Raw genomic sequence first — 22,224 nt, 5'->3', positions numbered from 1 at the left:
ACAGGGAATATCCAGCGCGCGCCAAACAAAGCGCACGCACTCAGCACTTCACAGCGACTGACCTTTTACAATTGGACAACGGGGAAACCTTACCGTTACACATAGCGACCATGAGCATATCAAAGGGATCTAAATTAAAGAAGTTTTTTACCAAGTCCAAGTCTTTCGAAAAGGAAAGCAAGGATACTGACAGAACTGATGTGACTTTACCCGTGGAAGAACGCGAGAGATTCAGATGCGCGTCCGATTCCTTGACTTCACCGGGCAGTCCGGATCTCCGCAGCCCCGGTGATGGCCCGGTATACCCGTACTCGCTGCCCACCAGCCCAAATGAGATAAAGAAGAAGAAAAAGAGACGCTTCTTGTCCCTCCGATCCAGAAAGAAATCAAAGGATAAAGAGCCCGGAGAAGCAGACTCCGTTTACAGCATGTAAGTGTTTGTTATTCCCATGCATTCTGCTCTTTCATACACATTTTGTCATCAGGGGTCTTTGCAAATGCAAGGAACTAAGTATGAATACTTTTGCATTGGCACCTGTGCGTATCTGAATTGATCCAACTTTATTTGGGATGATTTTGAATCACTTCATAGTAGCTTTAGCTCCTTTAAATTTTAATGCGTTACATAATGCTAGTTAGTATACATTCAGACAGGTAAACAATAATGATGTTATTGTTAGAGCTACTGAACTCTTTAAATGCATCCTTTGTGAATAATCTTGTATTGAATTAAGTACTGACATCATGGTCTCATTTAAAAAAACACCTCACCCACACGTGGACAGGTGCATAGACACAGGTATGTACAGTATGTGTCTCAATACCTCACCTGTATGTACACTACTATTGAAAAGTTTTAAAAACACCTGACTGAATTAATGTTGATCTCATTTTATTATCTGAAGTTGCATGCTTAAATGTGTGAAATTATGTTTGTGGACCAAATATAATTGTGCCAAAATATTCATTTCTATCATTAATTAAATACATAAAAAATAAGCAGTCAATGAGCCCAGCCAGAATAGATGTGAACTATAAGAAAATCTCAAGGTGAGACATCAGGAAGCTGTTTGGTAAAATGGCAAGAGTTCAAGGGTGACTACCCTAAAGATTAAAAAATACAAAATAGTTTTGATTTATTTTAAATGCTTTCGGTCTCAAAATGATTGCCATAGTTGTGTTTATGTTATTCTACAGTTATAAACTTTAGGGTGATATTGCACAGTACAGTAAGAGATCAAGTGCACACACTTCATTCAAAGGTGCCGTTTTAAGGGGAGCATTGCAACAATCTAAAAAAAGTGAAGAGTTTTGTTTAAAAGCGCACAAGCATCTGTTTGACAGATCCTAAAATCACATGATGCCATTTTACCACGATCCCATAACCCAAATTAGATTTTGCTCTGTTGTATAATCAAGGCTTAAATTTTAAAGCAGAATCTGGCAAGGATAAGCCGCGTTCATTATATTCCCACTGTTGACTTTTTCCATCTTGCATAATAACCGTATAAAGGTCTTTCTTTGATTCGCTTTTGCAAAAACTGGGATTACTCTTGTACGATACGTGTATGACAGATCTAGAAATGGGCTTTGTTTTTACATGCTGTAGTTTTGATCCCAGAACAAGTGTAACAAAGGGGATCTTTTATATAATTTACAGACCTGTTTTTTTCTAGCCATTCTTGTGGCACAGTGCTACTGCAGAAACATGTGGCAGCATAACAGAAATGATTGACATATAATTAGTGTTCTTATTAAATGACACTTATCAGACCTTTCAAAAGTTTACCTGCCCGTACAATGGTAAACAGTCTTGGCTTGCCGTCTTTAAAACCAGAGGCTCGGCACAAGCTCCAAGCTTAAAGGTGCAGTGTGTAAATTTTAGCGGCATCTAGTGGTGAGGTTGGCGAATTGCAACCAATGGCTCAGTTCACTGCTCACCCCTCGCTTTTGAAACGTATAGAGAAGCTACGGTAGCCACCACCGGACAAACATGTCATGGTCGGAGACAACTTGCTAAAAAAAGTTTGTCCGTTTAGGGCTTCTGTAGAAACATGGAAGCACAAAATGGTCACTTCTATGTAAGGGGACCCTCGGTGTATGTAGATAAAAACGTCTCATTCTAAGGTAATAAAAACATAACGGGTCATTATGAAAGCTTTTTAAACATCCCTGATAATATAGTTTTGTATATTATTTTGAATTTTTGTCAAGAGATTCTTCTAAAAATTACACACTGCACCTTTAAGTGCCGCTATAATAGAGCCGCACTGAGAAAGGATTATAGGATTATTAAAAGATATAAATTCAAACCCAGTGAACGCACATGCCTATAAAAATGTAATGCACCATAGGTCGCTTTGGAAAAAAGCGTGAACTTGTGTAAAATGTAAACTCATTTATGGAACCGTTTTAGACAGAAAATTGACTCAAATACATTTAACTTTTGTTAGGTTAACTAGATATTTACAATCTCTGATGGTTACAACCTCAATCCAAGCCATATACATATGCATTCTAAAGGTGCCGTAGAATGTAAAACTGTATTTATCTAGGCATAGATCAAGAATAAGATTTCTGTACAGGGTAATGAGCCTCAAACACGATTGTTTCAAACACTGTGCATGCAAAAGACAGCCAATCTTAACATAACACCGACTGTGACGTTACAGTCGTGATCTACGGCCCAACATTAAATAACACATTAAATTAATTACAACGTTGTTACAATGCTAAAAAGTTGTGACTGCTGAGTTAACACTAAATGCTAGTTAATGCTATATGCTAGCATTTAGCCTGGAGTTTTACTATTAACGTTACAGTTACGTTTTGCAGGTCCATACTGAAAAAAAAACACAAACTTACAACTCAGAAACGTCCATTAACAATCTCCAAACTATTGATTATTCCTCAAAATCTGTCTCTTCATCTGATACAGACTTAAACATAATATCTGTTTATACACACACAGAGCTACCGAAGGAGCTGCTCTGAGAAACAGCCAATCAGAGCAGAGCTCAACATTATTACTTATGGACATGTAAAACTTAATAAAGCCACATACCTTTTATGTAGAGATTAGAGAACGATTTAACAGATTATATCAATGCATTCTTTGGCACCTTTAATTTTTTTGAATAGATCTAACTCTGCACAGTTCGATCGGATATAATTTTTCATCATTTGGTTATTTGTGTCAACGAGATGCAAAGTGTGTCGTCATTTCCTGGAGCTGTGCATGAACACTACAACTAGTTTTCCATTGCAATGACATTTAGTATAGTGAACAGTGCATGAGCAAAAAAATTATCAGTTTTGGAGACATGCATGAATGTACATTTTCCAGAAATTTCTAGTTTTTAAATACACCGGATCTTGGCTTGTCTTAACATGCAGATCTGATTTCAGAAAATGACTGGATATAAAAACCACTCCAATTTATGTCCAAAGTCTTAGGTGTATTTACATCTTGCTGCACATTCACGCCACACTTCACATTTCTTTTCAACTGAATTGAATTGCATTTGACAGTGTACTGTCTGTTTATTTGAATGCACAGACTTTACTTCAGAAAAGCAAACAAAGAGTCCAGACCAGATTCCTGTCTTCTTATTAACGTCGAGCTCTTCACAAAACCAGTTTTTGAAGACACCCAGCATTATTCAGATGGTGAAAGATGTTTTGCATTTATTGCTGAATAAGCACGCTGATATCAAGATAAAATGCTTTAAACGAGTCGCACATTAATATTTCAAAAAGGAAGACAGCATGGAAGTGTCGTTTAATTTGTTTAACAATTATTATTCATCACATACAAATATGAAAGTAAAGCAGTCACTGTCTATAAATGAAGAGGACTGGCAAGATTTTCTTGCTGCTGTGGGCAGGAGTCACAGCCTTCAAAACAAAAACCATTGCAGAGTAAATATTATCAAAACACCTGTCGTCTATATATAGGTCTGTTTGTGCATAAATTATGAACTGACAGTTGAGATGTCAAATTCATCGACTGTTTTTAGTATTAAACTTAAGTGATTGTCGTATAGGTTAAAGCAAAAACGTTTACTTGGAAAGGCTGCATTGAGTGCAATGAAAAAGAAGCTTGCGGCTCTTCTGCAAGGCACAAGCAGATTGCACGCATGAACTGAAAAACAAATAATTTAATCTGACTTACATCAGCTTTGATAAGAAACAATAAAAATATGACTGTTTCAGACTGGACTTTTAACAGTGTGCTAACACAGATCGGTTGGGAATGAAAAAAGGCCTGCTGTGAGCTTCACGGGTAAAGTTGCCTGAAGGCAGGGTGGGTGCACAGTTTGTGTGTAAGTGTGCGTGTGTGTGTGTGTGTGTGTGTGTGTGTGTGTGTGTGTGTGTTGCAGGTAGGTAGGGGTTGATAATTACAGAGAACCTGCTGGAAGCTATGTTTTGACATTAACATGCTAAATGAATACAGCCACACACACACACAACCTGACCTGAGAGCCATCAATGTAACTGGAGTGAATGGGCTATAATCTCAATGTGCTTTAAGGCCGAAGCATATAAATATTTTTTATGTGTAAGCGGGGGGCTGCGTACAGTGCACGTGACACAATTTCCCTCATCAAAAGAGTGCGCACATACTCAGATTTTAAAACCTTGCATACATTGTACGCATACGTCGTGCATACGCCTACAGCAGAATCTATGGAGATGCATTACATTTTGTCACAATGCCATAGGGCATTTTAACCCAACTTGGTTTTGCAAGTTCTGGCTTCAAAAAGTTGACATAACTTATAAATTCAACTTTAACTCTTTCACCGCCAGCATTTTTTAAAAAGTTGCCATCCAGCACCAGCGTTTTTCATGATTTTCACCAAAGTTTAATGCCTTCCAGAAAATGTTCTTCTTTAAATATACCATGGTACAATATACCAAATGAAAGAACAGACCCTCTGCTTTTAAACAAAAAAAACTGTTTCATCCTACCTTCAGTGGTTCTTTTGTAATCAGCTTTTGAATATGGGTAGGTTTCTGCAAAAACACCACATTTTGAGCAAAAAGCAAAAATAATTCCATTTTTGTGACGGACTTTTCATAGAGATCATATTCAGAGCGATCTTTAAAACAGACACGGACATGCAGCCGCTTGCCATAGGGCAATACTTCCGGGTTTAAAAAGTTGCAGAAGGGCGCCACCTGGTGGATTATAGCGGTATTGCGGAAAGACGGAAAATCTCGTCATTGGCGGGGAAGCGTTTTCTCTTAATTGACGAGATATCTCGTCATTGGCGGTGAGAGAGTTAAATTGTTTAACTTTTTTTAAAGTAACATAAAATATGTGTTGATTTGACAAAAATATTTTTTGAGTGTGGCTAAAATATATTTTAAATATATGCTAAATACATTTTGTAGAAGGTAATGCTCAATTAAAAATATTTTTGAATTTGGAAATATATTTAGTTTAAACATTCATATATCAACATATATTTCATAGTATATTTTAAGGAAAAGCAAATACATTTCTAATTTTACATATGGAAAAAAGTGTATTATTTGCTAAAAATATTTTAAATATATGCTAAATACAAGTAAATTTTATAAAGTATATTTTTTCAAACCGGTTATGTTGATAGGTTCCTAACCGTGGGTTCACACCAGCCACGTTTGAGGCGTCAAATTTGCGTCTTCCGCGTCTAGTTTGCCGCTTGAACACTTTGGGTTTACTCGCTTCATTTGCGCGTGAAACCCGTGCGTGAAATTCTAGTCATCGAGACATTCACACAGAAATTTGTGTCATGGGAGGGGCTTCTGTGACTCCGCTCGCTTCCTGTAATTACGTCACTACTAGATCAAGCTCCTGATTGGTTAACGCAGCGCGTTTTTCCGCCAAAGTTAACATTTTTCAACTCGCGTGTTTGCCGCGGCAACGCTCAATTCGTGCCATTTGTGCGAACTAGACGTGTGAATGATGCGGAATCACGTCTGCTGCGCTAAACATCTCATTCGTGCCGCGAGACCTCCAGAAGTGCGTCAATGCATCTTCACATTGACTTAACATTGAAATCACTCGTGCTTGACACCCCTACCGCGGCTGGTGTGAACGCGTAGGTTAGATAAACAATGTTTTACTTCCAATGCGACTTGAATATATGTTCTTGAATTGAAATATATGGAGGGCAAAATATATTTTATATAATTTATTTTCTAAAATATATTTAAAAAAAAATAATCTGTGAAAAATATTTTTGTAATCATGTTCCAAAATATATATCAGCAAATATTTTTTGTATATTTTGAAATATTAATAAAAAATATTTTTTGCCGTATTGGTGCGTGTGCGTCAAACATCTGTGTATACGTATGTATCAATTAAAGCCCGTAATATAGTGTGTTTTTAGGTGTACATGAACGTACGTGCACGGTCAAATGCATAGCCTTTGAAAGTATAGTTTATAGTATGTGTACACAGACGTTCGACACATGCGCATTGAAATAATATGCAATGCATCTTCTGGGCTACTTACTTCATTCTCCTGTAGGTGCATGCACAACCTAAAAAATCTGGCGGTGCGCGTACAGTACGTGCAAATTGTGTCGTGTGCCCTGTACACAGACCCCCACTTTCACGTTAAAAACTGACCATACTTCGGCCTTTTATGTATATTCTTAGATGGATTGAATCTTAGCAGAAAGTAACAGGAACCACTTAGTCACTTGTAACCTGGCACAAAAGTTTTGGATGAAGTTGTGAATCATGACTCACTGTGGTTGCCCAACATGTGGATGTGTAGCACAGAATGATTTTGTAAAGCAGAAATAGACCAGATTTCTTCCATTCGCAATAATCATACATGCATTTGGAGTTTTTAGCGTGGAAATCAGTCTTTTGTGTGTATTTATTCACATTCAGCTTTCCGTGAAATCCCTTATGTTATTTTATAGCATGTGTGTTGCTTCACGAGCTTAGTTTTTACTGCGAACTTGTGTTCTGTGGTTGAATGCATTTTCTTCTGAGCGTTTCATGCTTCCAAGGCAACACACAAATAAACAGCACCCTATAAGCCTGGCTAGCTTCGTTTGTTTTCAGGATATTTTGTTTTTTGGGGGGGGGATGTTTGCCAGAATGGCAGAATATGAAATGTTTTTCCAGAATAGTTTTTTCATATTGGTAGTTTGTAAGCATTTCTACTAGGTCATTATGCACAGCAAGCAATAGCCGTCATTTCACCGTCTAGGTTAACTATAGACCCGACCAATATAATTCGGCTAAGAGTAAACCACTTTTAGCCATAATAAACTTGAATTACATGTCTTATAACTTGTGATATGTACTCCATCATGTAAAGTCAACAGTGATTACAAGGTGTTTAGTTTTTATTTATTTATTTTATTTTATTTAGTTTTGGGCAATGGTCCCTTTCTGTCTAGCTAAATTGTCCGTAGCTGTCACGAGGGTGGGACAGTTTCTCAAAAGTACACATTTGCATATTACAGTTTCTCCTCAATCGCTTTGAAGTATTTCTCAGATCAGAAATTATTTTTTAAAACCCTTTGTTCAGCATCCACATCATCAAGTTTTATGCACAACATAAAAAGCAAATTCTCTTTTTTTGGGGCAACTTGGTTTGGTACAATCATGCAGACTGTTTACTACTTTTTTAATTGATGTCATTTTTATCAAAATACATTACACTGCTTTCTTGCCTTACACCTCAAAAATTAGGAATAAGTTCATTGTACAAGGTTGTCATGCAAAATTGTTGACCTTTGTGTTATAATCTGTTACTGTAAGCATGTTTTCCATGTTTTTTTTAGTCTTTTGTAAATGTGAACTGATTTGATAAACTGCTGTCAAGTTAATCTCGAATTTTGAGTTACAGAAAATGTGACATTTCTTACAGTGTACATTGAAACATTTTGACTGTCTTGTTCATGAACAATGACACACATGTCATGTTAATTGGACTGTCATGTTCTAAGGATTTTGAACAAGTTACAGGCTTTTGCAGGACATTTGGATGTTGTGCAGTTTGTACAAATTGTTCCGAGAAATGCATGCATTATTTAGCACATTTTAAGAATGATTCGAGAAATGCTTTAAAGCGACTGAGAACTGTACTTAAATGAAACATAGTAGGACCTTCATAACCCCTTAACTTGAGCAGCCCTTTTTGAGTGGGGGGTAAAAAGGTGATGTGCACCTTCAAATTAATATAACATAGATTTATTATTATGTTTTGGTCTAGAAGCGTAATCTTGGTCTTGTTTTAAAGATGACACTTAATGTTTTTTACTGAAGTGTCTGGAGGTAAAAATAGTTATAGCCATTTAAATTTATTGTAAGAAATAAAAATAATGCAATAAAGTATATATTTTATACATACAATTATCACAAAAAGTGAGGTTTGTGTTACACTTTTAGTGGTTTTACTAACAGCGGCCACTAGGTGTCAACGGTTTGCTCCATACTCTTGTCACAATTTAATAAATTACTGTAACTGCATCATTATTATTGCTAAAATGTTTTATAATATAAAAAAATGTTCTTAGTATTTTTTTCTTGTTTTCAGTAAATATATCTAAAAATTCCTAAATTAAGATGCTTTTTCTTGATGAGCAAAATGACCCAAGAAAATTAGTTTAGTTTTTAGACCAAAAATATCAAAATTAAGTGATTTTGTGCATAAAACTAAAAAAAAATTTTTTTACATTTTTCTTTGAAAAATTCAAGAAAAATTTGCTTACCCCATTGGCAGATTTTTTGCTTGTTTTATGCACAAAATCACTTAAATTTGAAATTTTTGGTCTAAAAACTAGACTTATTTTCTTGGGTCGTTTTGCTCATTGAGAAAAAGCATCTTACTTTTTAGATATTTTTACTGAAAACAAGACAAAAATACTAAGATTTTTTTTCTTGAAAATATTTTTTTTGCCGTGTGTGAACACTTTATCTGACATTGTGAGCTGTGTTTGCACGACTATTAGCCATCTTTTAGGCCCCGTTTACACGTACATGGTTATTTTAAAAAACGGAGACATCTCCCTTCGTTTGCGCCCTTCATTTACACGCAAACAGAGACCGATTCTTTCTGAAAACTCCGGCCAGAGTGGAGATTTTTAAAATCTACGTTTGTATGTAAACTGAGACAAATGGATGTATACTTATACTCCAGAGGTCATACCTACGTCAAAAGTGCGACCTTGTTCAAAAGAGGAAGGGATTCGTTGCTGTTTTTGCTATTTTCGGGATTCTGATTGGCTTACGTGGGCTTGAGCTTCTCGTTACACCGCCACCTACAGGTTTGGCATGCTCTTGACGGCATATATACATGGGTTGGTGTAAATAAACACTTTTCTCAAAACTGACATGTGTACACGATGTTATTTTTGAAACCGGAGACGTTTATGAAAATAGCCGTCCATGTGTAAACGTAGCCTTAAACTCAATATTGCTTGCTGGGTACATGCGTCCAGTGGTACTTACCCGTGCATGTAGATAAGTTGATGTTTGTTGTAAAGTAATGTTTGTTGTTTTACATGTTTGCCACTGATAATAAAATAAACTTGGCAGATCTGTTGAACAACTGGTTTGAACAAGTGTTTTTGGTTTTGGTAAGTGTACAGTTTTCATAACTTGGCAAAATGTGCCGAAGGGGGGGTTCACTCTGTCTTGACTTTCTACCTGTTTACTGTCCTGAAAAGCTCTTTGTCTTCATCAGCACCTTGAAGCTTTGCATGTTCCTATTTGCCGACCGACTCATGCTGCAGGAATGTGCCAAGAGAGATGACCCAATAACAGAGATCAAGCAGAAACTGATCGCTCATTCACGGCTTCTTCTTGTTGATTGGATGATCCCTGGTTTATTTTCTTAGTATGCCGACGTAATTAACTTTAAGTCCTGATTTAATAAAGCTAATTCTACTTGAGAAACCAGTTTGGTATTTTGTCACCGAGTACAGGATGTTACTAATTAATAGGCAAATTACTTCACGAGCAGCACCTGCTGTTATAACAATAATAAAAGCTTAAAACAGCACGTCATTATCTGTAACCTCAGTAACCTCAGAGGAGGACAGGTGACACCGTTCATAACGTTCTGGTCTTGGGAAAAACAGATCTGCTTTCAGTGTAATGCTTCTAGATTATTGAGACTATAAAATGCTCTTCTTTAATATTTTTAGGTTTTGCTTTTAATCATTTTATTTATGGTTTGTTCTTCGTGCTTTTGTCGGTGTAAATGATATATGGCTCTTTGTCACAGTTAGCTATTGTATTTTGTGATAAATTACACATTATTTAAACACTAAATTTATCTCCTTAAATAATTCATAATTGTCGGTGTTGTCTTTATGTGTTATTAATGCTCATGAAAAGCATAACGCTCACAAGGACAGACTGTCGATAGTCAGGTAATGTTAAGAGGAGTTGCATGCTCACATTGAGATGTTTCAACCAGCCCAGGCACATCTGACAGAAATGTGATGGAATAAAAGTTCTGGCAAGATTCAAAGGTTTAATCTTACTTCTTTAAAATGTTCTGTAAGGGCCACACAAGTAATTAAATCAACAACTGAGACTGCGATCTGCGATAACTGATCAGGCAGTCTAGATCTTGTGTTACACTTTTAGATAGATAGATAGATAGATAGATAGATAGATAGATAGATAGATAGATAGATAGATAGATAGATAGATAGATAGACAGATAGATAGATAGATAGATAGATAGACAGATAGATAGATAGATAGATAGATAGATAGATAGATAGATAGATAGATAGATAGATAGATAGATAGATAGATGTTACTTGGACACTTTGAAAGGTCCTAAAATGTACCTTTGAGGTACTAATTTGAAGTCTTTAGGCCCAAAGGTGCACTTTTTGAAAGCGTACCGCCCCAGTGACAGGTAAAGACCATTTTTATGACCGTGTACACAGGTCAAAACATCTTGGTTTAGGGTTAACTTATAAAAACAAGTTGAAATTGTTCAACTTAATTTATTAAGTTAAAGTAAAATGTTAATTTCAGTGCCGGTCTGTGACTTATTTTTCAAGGGGCGCACGATGCAAAGCTCTTCACAACATGTATTTAGCCCGTCATGTGTGTGGCTCGTCATGTCAAAATATGTGATGTTTACATCATATAAACTTATGTGTATAACGTGTCATGTCAAAATACGTGTTTGGTGCAGACGCTTCGAAGGGGTTTATGATAAAAGAGATGTTGCCAGATTCTGGCTTAATCTCATGTAATCAGAGTTAACTGGGGGCCGCGAGATGGTGCCAGGGGGGCCCCAGTTTTATGACATTTTATAAAATACATTAATTTATCATGAATTCTGTGTAATTAAACCTAAAAAAAATAAGGTTACTATTCAAAAGCGCTAATTTGTATAATTTAATGTTTCTTATTAAAATGTTAAGTTTTAGAACAGTTTTTTGTCATAAATTTTCTTTAGGGGGGCCGCGAAGGAATGCACGGTACACAAGGGGGGCCGCACTCTGAAAAATTTGAGAACCACTGAATTAAGTGTTAAGTAAGTGTCTTCCAAGTATTTTGTGAACGTGAGCTTCTCTTTTATCATAAACCCTTTTGACGCGTGTTCAGCAGACACTTATTTTGACAAGACGCGTGATGCACATGGTTCACATGACACAATGAGCACATATTTGGCATGAGGAGCAACACACACATGACATTTCGAACGCATTTTGAATTTGCGGCCCTTGGAAGAGAAGTCACCAGCTGCCACTGGTTGATTTGACAAAAATGTTGCATTTTCTTTACGGTGTAGAAGCACCATTTTCGGTCCCCAAAGAACCCTTCAGTAAAAGGTTCTTTAAAGAGGATGTCAAGTAAATCTTTTGTGTCCCCAGAGTATGCTGCACTTAATGGCAGTGCCATGGTTGGATAGTACAGATTAAGGGGCGGCATTATTATAATAAGTTCCCTTTGGTACATCAATGAGCTATTTTTCACATGCTTACAGAGAATGGTTTGCCAAAACTAAGTTACTGGGTTGATCTTTTTCACATTTTCTAGGTTGATAGAAGCACTAGGGACCCAATTATAGCACTTAAATATGGAAAAAGTCAGATTTTCATTATATGTCCCCTTAAGGAACCATTTCCTTCTTACCTTATATTGGCTTCCCTACGCTCTTTATGGAACCATACCGACAAAGTTGTTCTACTATAGCGGTGGTTCCCAATCTTTTGTCCTTGGGGCCTTCCTAAGTACAAAAGTCTGAGCCCCAAAACCTCCATATCTATCTTTCAAATTTGATTTTGCCATTACGCTGACAAGCATGTTAATGATGGAGCAAGCAAAATTGAAATAATTATAATCTCGTCATTGTAAATATAAGAAAATGTTAAATATTTAAAATAATAAAATCATTAGTGGAACATGTCGTGCATTTTTATTTGAGATAGCATATCGGATCCCCTGCCTCCCCCTCCCCTTGTGAACTCTGGTGGGGCACGGACCCCAGGTTGGGAACTGCTAAAGCATTGTGTATCATTTTTATTTTTAAAGTATTTATGAGGAGGTTGGTTTCCATTTCATTTACTGCAATTTATGGGGATTTCCAAAACATTTGAGAGATGAATTGAGCCAAACCTGTTTGTCAAAGAACAGAGAGCTCGGTTTTGACAAATGTTCTGTTACTGTGATTTGCATTTGCACAGCGATGTAGTTTGAACTGAATTTGTATTTAAATGAGAATATAAACCCACATCCTGAAGGAAAACTGTCCATCACCTCATCATGAATCTCCAACCAAACATCTAAAACCTTCACAAAGACCTGAAATAGATCAAAGGAAAAGAGTTAATAGGAAGATTAAAGAATTATGATTTATGAGATCTTTTAAAGTCTTTATGTGAATGATGTAGTGTAACATTAACAGACGATGAGGTGAAATAATTTGTCTTTGATACAATGAGGATTAAATGAACAGTTAAGATAATTGTTTTAAATGTAAAATGATTAATAAGGTGCGACACTGACTTGTCCACATTGCTTTAATTCCATGATCATATTGTATATAGTCTTCAATCTGAGTCTGTAGGTGTGCGTTTCCAATGAATTCTTCCTAAAGGTTAAAGCGCTTCAGGCGAGGACCGAGGTCTGTCTGCTGTTTCCACTTAAAAACAACTTTAAAGCATTGATCAGTGATTTAAACGTGGAAGTTCTCGTGGGAACAAAACATCTCGCCGTACTTGATTCATCTGTAAGGACTTTTATTGTGAATTATTGCATATTTTTTAAATATATTTTAATCTTCTTCGTGTGCCTCCCTAAGACGAATCGCTTTGTTCTTTTCCTCACTTTGGATAAAAGTCTCTGTTAAATGTCTAAATGGAAATGTAATGCAAATGTTTACTTTATACCACGCTTGCTAACGGCAGGTGCAATTTGCAAATTTCTTGGCCAAAGCCTAAATAAAGGTTAATGAGTAACCGGCATCTAAGGAGAAAGTCAAGTTGTTGGCTTGTGAAGCGTCTGATGATGCCAAAAAGTTTGCAGTTGATTTGTTTATGATGTGTATTGTGTCTGTGTCATCACACTGCAGACTGAGCGTGTCAGCTGTCAACTTGCCATGGGTTTCGCACATCCTGTATCTCGACTTTTAAAGAATATACTAGCAGTGTTTAACACGCTAAGTAAACTTTATCTGTTTGTTTAATAGGTATGGCATTACAAAGGTTTATGCCCACCAATCTTCAGTCTTCAGTTGGTGACAGTAAGCCTCTGTCTCTGCATTCATTTTAATGACATAAATGGTATCAGTTGATTCAGCAGGTTCTGTTTCCAAATCTATTTATTTATATAACATTGATAAAATGGTTAAAGGGACACTCATTTTCCAGCTCAGGGTTAAACATTTGATTTTTACAGTTTTGGAATCCATTCAGCTGATCTTTGGGTCTGGCGGTACCACTTTTAGCATAGCTTAGCATAATCCATTGAATCTGATTAGACCATTAGCATCGCACTAAAAAATAACTAAAGAGTTGGGATATTTTTTCTATTTAAAATTTGACTCTTCTGTAGTTACATTGTGTACAAAGACCAACGGTACATTATAAGTTGCGATTTTCTAGACAGATATGGCAGGAACTCTGCTCTCATTCTGGCGTAATCATCAAAGACTTTGCTGCCGTAACATGGCTGCATTAGGCGCAATGATATTACGCAGCGCACGAAAATAGTTCCCTTAACTTTCAATAGCAGAGGACTATTTTCGGCCATTTTAAAGGTGCAGTGTGTAAATTTTAGCGGCATCTAGTGGTGAGGTTGCGAATTGCAACCAATGGCTTAGTCCACTGCTCACCCCTTGCTTTTGAAACACATATAGAAGCTGCCACTGGACAAACATGTCAATGTCGGAGACAACTTAGTAAAAAAAATTGTCCGTTAAAGCAACACTATGTAGTTTCCATGTAAAAATGACTTACAGCTCCCCCATGTGGTTGAAAAGCGCAACAGTGCCTGGTATCAGACACTCTTTTGCAGGCAGGGGGAGGGGCGGGGCTGTGTTTCCTTCCCTCCACCGCCACTTTCAGAGTGTGCTTGTAGCAGCTAGGAGGCTGCTCAGGTTGCAGCAACAGTACAATTTGTCCAGTTGAAAGTTGTTCTATCACTGAAATAATTTTAGAGACATTATTTAAAGGTAAAAAAATTACATAGTGTTGCTTTAAGGGTTTCTGTAGAAAATGGCGGCACAAAATTGCGACTTCTATGTAAGGGGACCCTCTTTGTATGTAGATAAAAAGGTCTCGTTCTAAGGTAATAAACACATAACGGTTCATTATGAAAGGTCTTTATACACCCCTGATAATATAGTTTTGTATATTATTTTGCGTTTCTGTCAAGAGATCCTACTAAAAATTACACACTGCACCTTAAATTTTCTGTCGGTCTTAGTAGACGATGTAACTACAGAAGAGTCAAGTTTTAAATAGGAAAAATATCAAAAACCTTTGGTTATTTTTGAGCGCGATGCTAATGGTCTAATCAGATTCAATGGATTATGCTAAGCTATGCTAAAAGTGCTACCGCCAAACCCGAAGATCAGCTGAATGGATTCCAAAACGGTAAAAATCAAATGTTTAACTCTGGGGGAGCTGGAAAATGTGTGTCCCTTTAACTCATGCATTCTGTGATACAACCCCTGGTTTCTTTTCGGATTAGATGTAGTGTAAGCAACAACTATTGTTTGACTGTTGATCATTGCATTACGAAACTCTTTGGTCTGCCCTATTGACCTTATTGCAGAATGTTGCTTCATACACAAGTGTCAAAAAAAAAAGTGGTTTATCAGCTTTGACCTGAACATAACATACATCATTCTTTAACATGAATGCAATTGTGACAAAATCTTTAAAACCCTTATGTACACATCACCATGTCACAAATGGCATACTATACACTTTGCACTTAAACATTGCACCATGTACTCGTCCCAAATGGAATAAATGGTATAAGAGGTTTCCCAAAGTCATTAACAATCAGTTTGTACATCGTCAGTATTATTTTACACAAATGCATGAATTAAGTTTTGCCCAAAATAACCTCACTTATCATAAGACTGAAGTATAATCGTCTCCGCAGGTAAACGCTCCTTTCACGGCATTTGATAGCCCCGCCTCTTTTCCATCACGTAAACAAAAACCATTTGTTTGAATGCGTGAAGCATTTATTTGATTGAATGAGTGCATCATCGGGGTACCTAAAGTGCACTGTCTTCTGGGGAACTTTTTAAATTATAAACTCAATACTTAAACTATTTATATTACAAAATGCCATAGAATAATGCCTAACCCTAAATAATGGTCACCAGCATACCAGTACTAAAACACAACATATGCTGGTGACCACCAGCTAAACCAGCACCAAACCAGCATGGACCAGCATGGGAAATATGCTGGTCTATGTTGTTTTTCAGCAGGGAAGTATGCGATCCGCGACACACCTTTATTCTGATATGCTTTTATTTTCTCTTTACTGTCAAGATAATAGCTGATTTTATCATTGTTTTATTTATTATTCAAGTACTTGTTGTGAACATGTGGGAATGTAGGTCAGGATGCCAGGCATTACTTAAAAAAACATGTGGCCTAATGCTTCTGTCGAGGCAACAGTCTCAGTATCTCGACATGCCTCTTTCTTAGCCGACAGCACTGACAAATATTTGTTTTAATGAAACACTTTGACTTATGTTTTATTAGTAAGCGAAAGCCTAAATCAAACTAAAATTAAACTAAAGTGGCACTTTAATGCTGTGGCCTGTTTGTAAATCATTTCTCTCAAAAAAAGCTAAACAGATAAGTAAACCAAATTTTGTCTGTATTGTCTATTTGCACATCTTTAAAAACCTCAAACCTTAAAAACCTCTGAATTGTCGTCAGTGAACAATAGCTAACCAGACTTCTGACTCTACATCAGATTAAAGGTCCAGTGTGTAGATTTTCTAGTGGTGAGACTGTGAATTGCAACCATCGGCTCAGTCCACCGCTCACCCCTCGCTTTCGAAACACATAGAGAAGCTACGGTAGCCCCTACAGGACAAACATATTGTCATCTTGAGACAAAGTAGTGACAAAACGTGCTTTGTAGAGCTGTTTGTTCGTTTAGGACTATGGACGAAACATGACGGCGACTACCATGTAAGGGGACCCGCGGGGTATGTAGATAAAAACAGCTCGTAAAAAACGATAATATAAACAGTACAGTTCATTATGTAAGGTCTTTATACACCACTGATAATATAGTTATGTAAATTATATTGCATTTCTGTCAAGAGATCTTCTTAAAAGTTACACCCTGCACCTTTAATTACTGGCTAGTATAAGTATGTGAATCGGGAAGCAGCAGATGCATTATGGGATGGCATGCACAGAAGAATTCCAAAGAAAGCTCAGCAAGTTTCCACATAAAACGTCAGGCATAGTTTTATTCCTACCTCACAACGTAAGTATATTAAATATTTGTTATCTTACAATGCAGAACATTTGAAAAAGCACCCATTCATGTGGTGTAATCATGAACGTATATTTAATAGCACACATAAGATGATAATATACTCGAGAAAATTCAATAGTAGCCTATTTTTGACAGATACTGTGTGAGCGCTGACATCACAATGTGCATATTTGCAGTAGTCCATTCCAAAACATGCAGGGCATTTTATTTCAAGGGAAGTCTATGTCAGATGCTTTGTCAGTGTAACACTACACCACAAAGAAATAACACAATGTCAGCCACCATAATACCGTGAAGTCCTAATACTGTGAGTATTGGATTTTGGTATCTCCTATATATACAATAATCACATTTTGTAACAGGTCACATGCATATACGTTCGTACATACATTCATACAGAATTCATATGTTGCCCCACAACAACACCTTTCAGTTTCCAGCCATGTCTGTGTCTTTGTTGAATGTGTGAGTCATTAAAACCGCAGCTGCTCTAACATTGGAGTTATAGTAATAATATTTTATGATTTCTAGAATCATTTAACCAGTCAAGGTTGTGTAACAGGATTAGTCAGTTTATGACCAAAACTACACTTGACAAATCATAATGTTCTGTTTATCTGGGTCACAATGCATTAATATTGTGATTGTTTTACTGTTTGTGTGTAGTTGTTTAAATTTGTGATATATTTTATGCTTTTTTGTTTGTTTCCCTTGGAGCTTTGCACAATTACATTGGATTTCAGGTGAATAGAGACCTAATGCTTAAACCATCTCCTTATTTTTTCCTTATGAAGATATGAACGTAGCCTTCTTTGACTAAATATAAAAACCTGTAGGCTTTGCAGCTGGATTTCTGTAACGTCCATAGCTCTGAGATCATGCTTACCTAGAAACACGCATGCCAGATCATGTATTTCTAAATTTGCCTGAGGGGACAAACAGTCGAAGAGGAAACTGCAAGTTTGAACCCTTTTTCAGTTTTAAGCCTGATTCATGCTACAAGAACAACATGATTTAGATTTTTTACAAACTATTTAAATTATTAATGTGAGAGATGTTTTATTTTGAAAAAATAAAATAAAAAAATACTCCGAACTTTTCTGAGCTCTTAGTTAGAAGTCCAAACCTGACAGAAAGCATTTTTATCATTTTCATCTGAGCGGTTGTCTAAAGGTCACAAAGTGTAATTGTGAAAGTGTTAAAGTCTGTACTTTGTATTTTAAAAGAAATGCTTTTGCTTTTGATATCCAATGGATGGAAATCAGACAGAGGCATTTGAAAGTGTTTACCTGTCCTGTGTGTTTTTGTAAAAGTCATGTAAGAAAAGTTTACTCATAATACGCTTCCCAAAGGATTTTCAGTGGGAGAAACAATAAGGTGAGGGCAAGAGCTCAGATGCAAAACGCAAAAGTGCATCTTAATGGATCTTGAAGGATCTGAGCTCTTTGTATGCTCTGCAAGTGAATTCAATATGCAAGAAGTCTTAAAACTAGAGACACTTGCAGTCTTTGTATTTGACCACTTGACTACTTACATGACATATTTCTTGGATTTTTCCCAAGTGTTCTAGTGGGTGGGAAGATCCCAAGCATGCATGTAGAAATATTCACCAGATGGGACACAAGTTTAAAAATGTCAATCCAGGTAGTAATTCAGCAATCTGCAGCAAAACGGATTTGTTTTTATTTAGGCTACTTTTAGTTTTTCTTTAATAAATTGAACACAGAAACACTTTGAAATAAACATTTGCTGAACTTAAAGATTATTATCTACATTTAATCTTTCTAAAAAAATCAAAAAATTCTTTGCACCTATAAAAAACTTTTGCATGCAGCTTTATTAAAGTTTATTTATTAACTTACAATTTAAGTAGAAAAAAAAACAATGGTAACTGTAATAAAACCATGGTAACCACAAAATAACCATGGTTTTGATAACCATGGTTTTCAAAAACCATAGTTAAACCATGGTTAGTGTAGTAAAATCATGGTTTTGCTGATAGTAATCAATACAACAAATAAACATGTTTACTACACTTTAACCACAATAAAACCATGGTTAATTTTCGTTAGGGTGCCTTGGGCAACTTTGCAAAGTGAATCCCAGTCTGCTCCCTGGTGGTTATGTGTTGTAAAACTCAACCATTGCAAACCTTATAAGAACTCACATAGGTCCATATGGTTGAAATAATTTAGCCCCTTGACATAAAAATAGTTTTTATAGTTGCAGTTTTTATCCAATGTAAATTTTGCTGAATATTAATTTGAGAAATCTAACGCAGAACCTATTGACACGGATGCTATCGTTGGCATGAATTTGGATGCTTAAATGCTTTTGTGTCATGAAACTAATCCGAGTTATCAAGACAAAGTGTTTAATAATGTGTTTATATATGACAGTATTAAGACTTTTCTTTTATGGTTTTGGAGTGAAATGTGTTTAATTTCTAATAATAAAAAAATAATATATTAATATATATAATTTTTTCACTTTTTGTGTCTTTGAACTTTCATTTTAAAGTAAATTTTTTTTAACTTGAACCACATAACTTTGTTGTATGTTGGTACGATGACAACAAAGAAATCTATTCTTATCTTTTATGGAAAAAAAAGATTTTGGAAATGGTCTCGCGTTTGTAGGACAATACAGCCCCCTTGTGGCCTTCAGCCGTGATCTGTTACTTTCTTATATGCAAAGTAGGGCATGGTTTCCCTTCCAAACTACAGTAAACAATTGCTCCTCTGTTCTGTAGGAGTTTTGATCAGATGAGCATCCAGACGGAGGACGGTTTTATGACCGATACCTGCCCCACTCCTGTGCGCTCTCGTAATAATTCAATCAACAGCCTGGACCTCGCTTCACTTCAAGACTCATCGTTCATAACCCACAAGCACAGAAAGGTAAGCACAAAAATATTTTGATCAACCTGCTGGTGTTTTTATTTGTTTAACTTTATAGGTGTGGCACCTGTTACATGGTTAAGACGATGTCTTTAAATCCTTATACGAATTTTTTTTATAAAGTGTTTTTATTCTCCTGTTGGAATCATTTATTGCATATCTATGTAATTATTAAAGTGAAATGTACTGTAGAGCAGGTCGATTTTATTTCCTATGCTGATATTAGTTGACTTAAGCCCAAAGCAGCTGCTGTTCTGCTTTCATCATCGATGGCTCAGATTACAGCAGTCACAACTCTTTGAAGAATGAGACAAACACAGACTCTTGTCTGAAATTTGTTTTTCTGTACTTTATAGAGAGGAATAGAGAGATGTTTGTCCTGTGTTCTTGACATCACTGCAGTGGTTTTGCATGTTGGTCTTAAACACATAATTCACATCGTTCATCTTCTTAAATTGAATCAGAAAGAATAAAATCATTTTGTCAACTAAATTTTTATATAAAGTAGAACTGTAATCTCATGCTTGTTATAGCTTATATGACCAAAACAATATATTTTTTATTGGTAAAGTTATCATATGTGACCATGTCCGTAAAATCCAGGTTAAAGTCATAATCTAATAATAAGATTTGGAGAATTGGCCTTACTCAGTCAATATTAAGGGAAAACACCACTGTTTTTCAAAATTTATTTTTATGTTTTTACCTCAACTTAGACAAATTAATACATAACTATCTTATTTTAATGTGTGCACTTAATCTTTGTACAACGCGTTGTGTATGTGTTAGCATTTAGCTTAGCCCCATTCATTCCTTAGGATCCAAACAGGGATGAATTTAGAAGCCACCAAACACTTCCATGTTTTCCCTATTTAAAGACTGTTACACGAGTAGTTACACGAGTAAGTATGGTGGCACAAAATAAAACATGGCGATTATTTAAGCAGACAAAATAGAGGAGTGTTGATGTTACTACGCGCCGAGTTTGAAGTACTGCAAACTAAGTGCTCTTCTGCCATACAATATAGTTCTCATTTTTGTCATTTTTGTCTGCCACCATACTTACTCATGTAACTACTCATGTAACAGTCTTTAAATAGAAAAAACATGGAAGTGTTTGGTGGCTTCTCAATTCACCCCTGTTTGGATCCTAAGGAATGAATGGGGCTAGGCTAAATGCTAACACATTTACAACGCGCTGTACAAAGATTAAGTGCACGCATTGAAAAAAGATAAGGATGTATTAATTCTTCTAAGTTGAGATAAGAACATAGTAAAATATTGAAAAATGGTGGCGTTTTCCTTTAAAGATATCAAGGTTTCACACAATGTCCTTTTTATAATGTAGGATGATTTAAGGTAGAAAACAGTAAATCACAAAAAAATGACTTTAGCTGGGTTATTACAGTCTGGGTCACATATTTGTTTGACATTAGTGAATAACAGCGAGATTTACAGTTTTTCTACATAGTTTTAGATGCATGTCTGTAATGAGCCTGCAGGGGGCAGCACAGGCAAAATCATTAATCGTTGTTGCTGTACAGTTCAAAAGAATAAGCATGATGTGACTTTAGGACAGACAAATAACACAAAAACAAAACATAAAAGGCAGTACTGTACGGTAGATACACTATCTGTAATACGACTCGTCCACATACATAATTTTTATGTTTTTGTGGTAACTTAAGTAGTCTGCCTTTAGTCCAATTACTCATTGCTTAAACAATAGAAATTAAATATTGTTTGAAATTATTTTGGTAACATGAGCTGAGAATATAATTGGACTGTAAATTTGATGTATGATGTATGAGACGTTAAGACTAAAGTCAAACAAAGTATTTGAGAACTGACCTTGAGAAAAACCTTAAGAATGTATCTGTCTGTAAGGAAACCTTCATGAAATGCCAATGCTTAATGTCTCAATGCGATCTTAAAAACACATGCATCTGCAGTGTACTGTAAGCATTGTATAAATAGATGTGATTCAATGGGTAACCGCCAATGAAAATTAGCAAATTTAGAAGGGAATTTTCATAAAAGATCAAAGACAGATTCCTGTTTACTGAAACAAACATGATCTGTAACTACAAAGCATTGACTGCAGTGTCATTTCAAATTCATTTGATCATGCTGTGTTAGTACGTGCCCAAATGCTCACAAATAACACAATGGTTTCAAAGTAGCATTGCCTTTTTGCTTAGATGTCCAATTAATAAAAGGTTAGGCCAAACCCGAGGTGGTATGACAACAAGCATGCATGTGACATCATGTGACTGATGTGGTCTACCATGAATCACATTCTCAACACAAATGGGCAACAAAAATACTTTAATAATACGTTAA

The 22,224-nt window shown here is 36.0% G+C and overlaps 1 protein-coding gene across 1 annotated transcript in view; it reads left to right on the top strand.

Annotated features, from left to right (window-relative positions):
• Positions 1-22,224, top strand: part of crybg1a (crystallin beta-gamma domain containing 1a) — a 50,700-nt gene continuing 28,476 nt past the window's right edge. The window contains exons 1-2 of the mRNA XM_065267404.2: positions 1-430; positions 19,734-19,881. Coding sequence (XP_065123476.1) covers positions 111-430; positions 19,734-19,881 — 468 coding nt within the window. The 5' untranslated portion in view covers positions 1-110. The remainder of the gene's footprint in view (positions 431-19,733; positions 19,882-22,224) is intronic.

Source organism: Paramisgurnus dabryanus, chromosome 17 (genome assembly GCF_030506205.2).
Source record: "Paramisgurnus dabryanus chromosome 17, PD_genome_1.1, whole genome shotgun sequence".
Classification (NCBI taxonomy): domain Eukaryota; kingdom Metazoa; phylum Chordata; class Actinopteri; order Cypriniformes; family Cobitidae; genus Paramisgurnus; species Paramisgurnus dabryanus.
The sequence above is the reverse complement of the archived record's forward strand: the minus strand, read 5'-3'. Positions and strand labels throughout refer to the sequence as shown.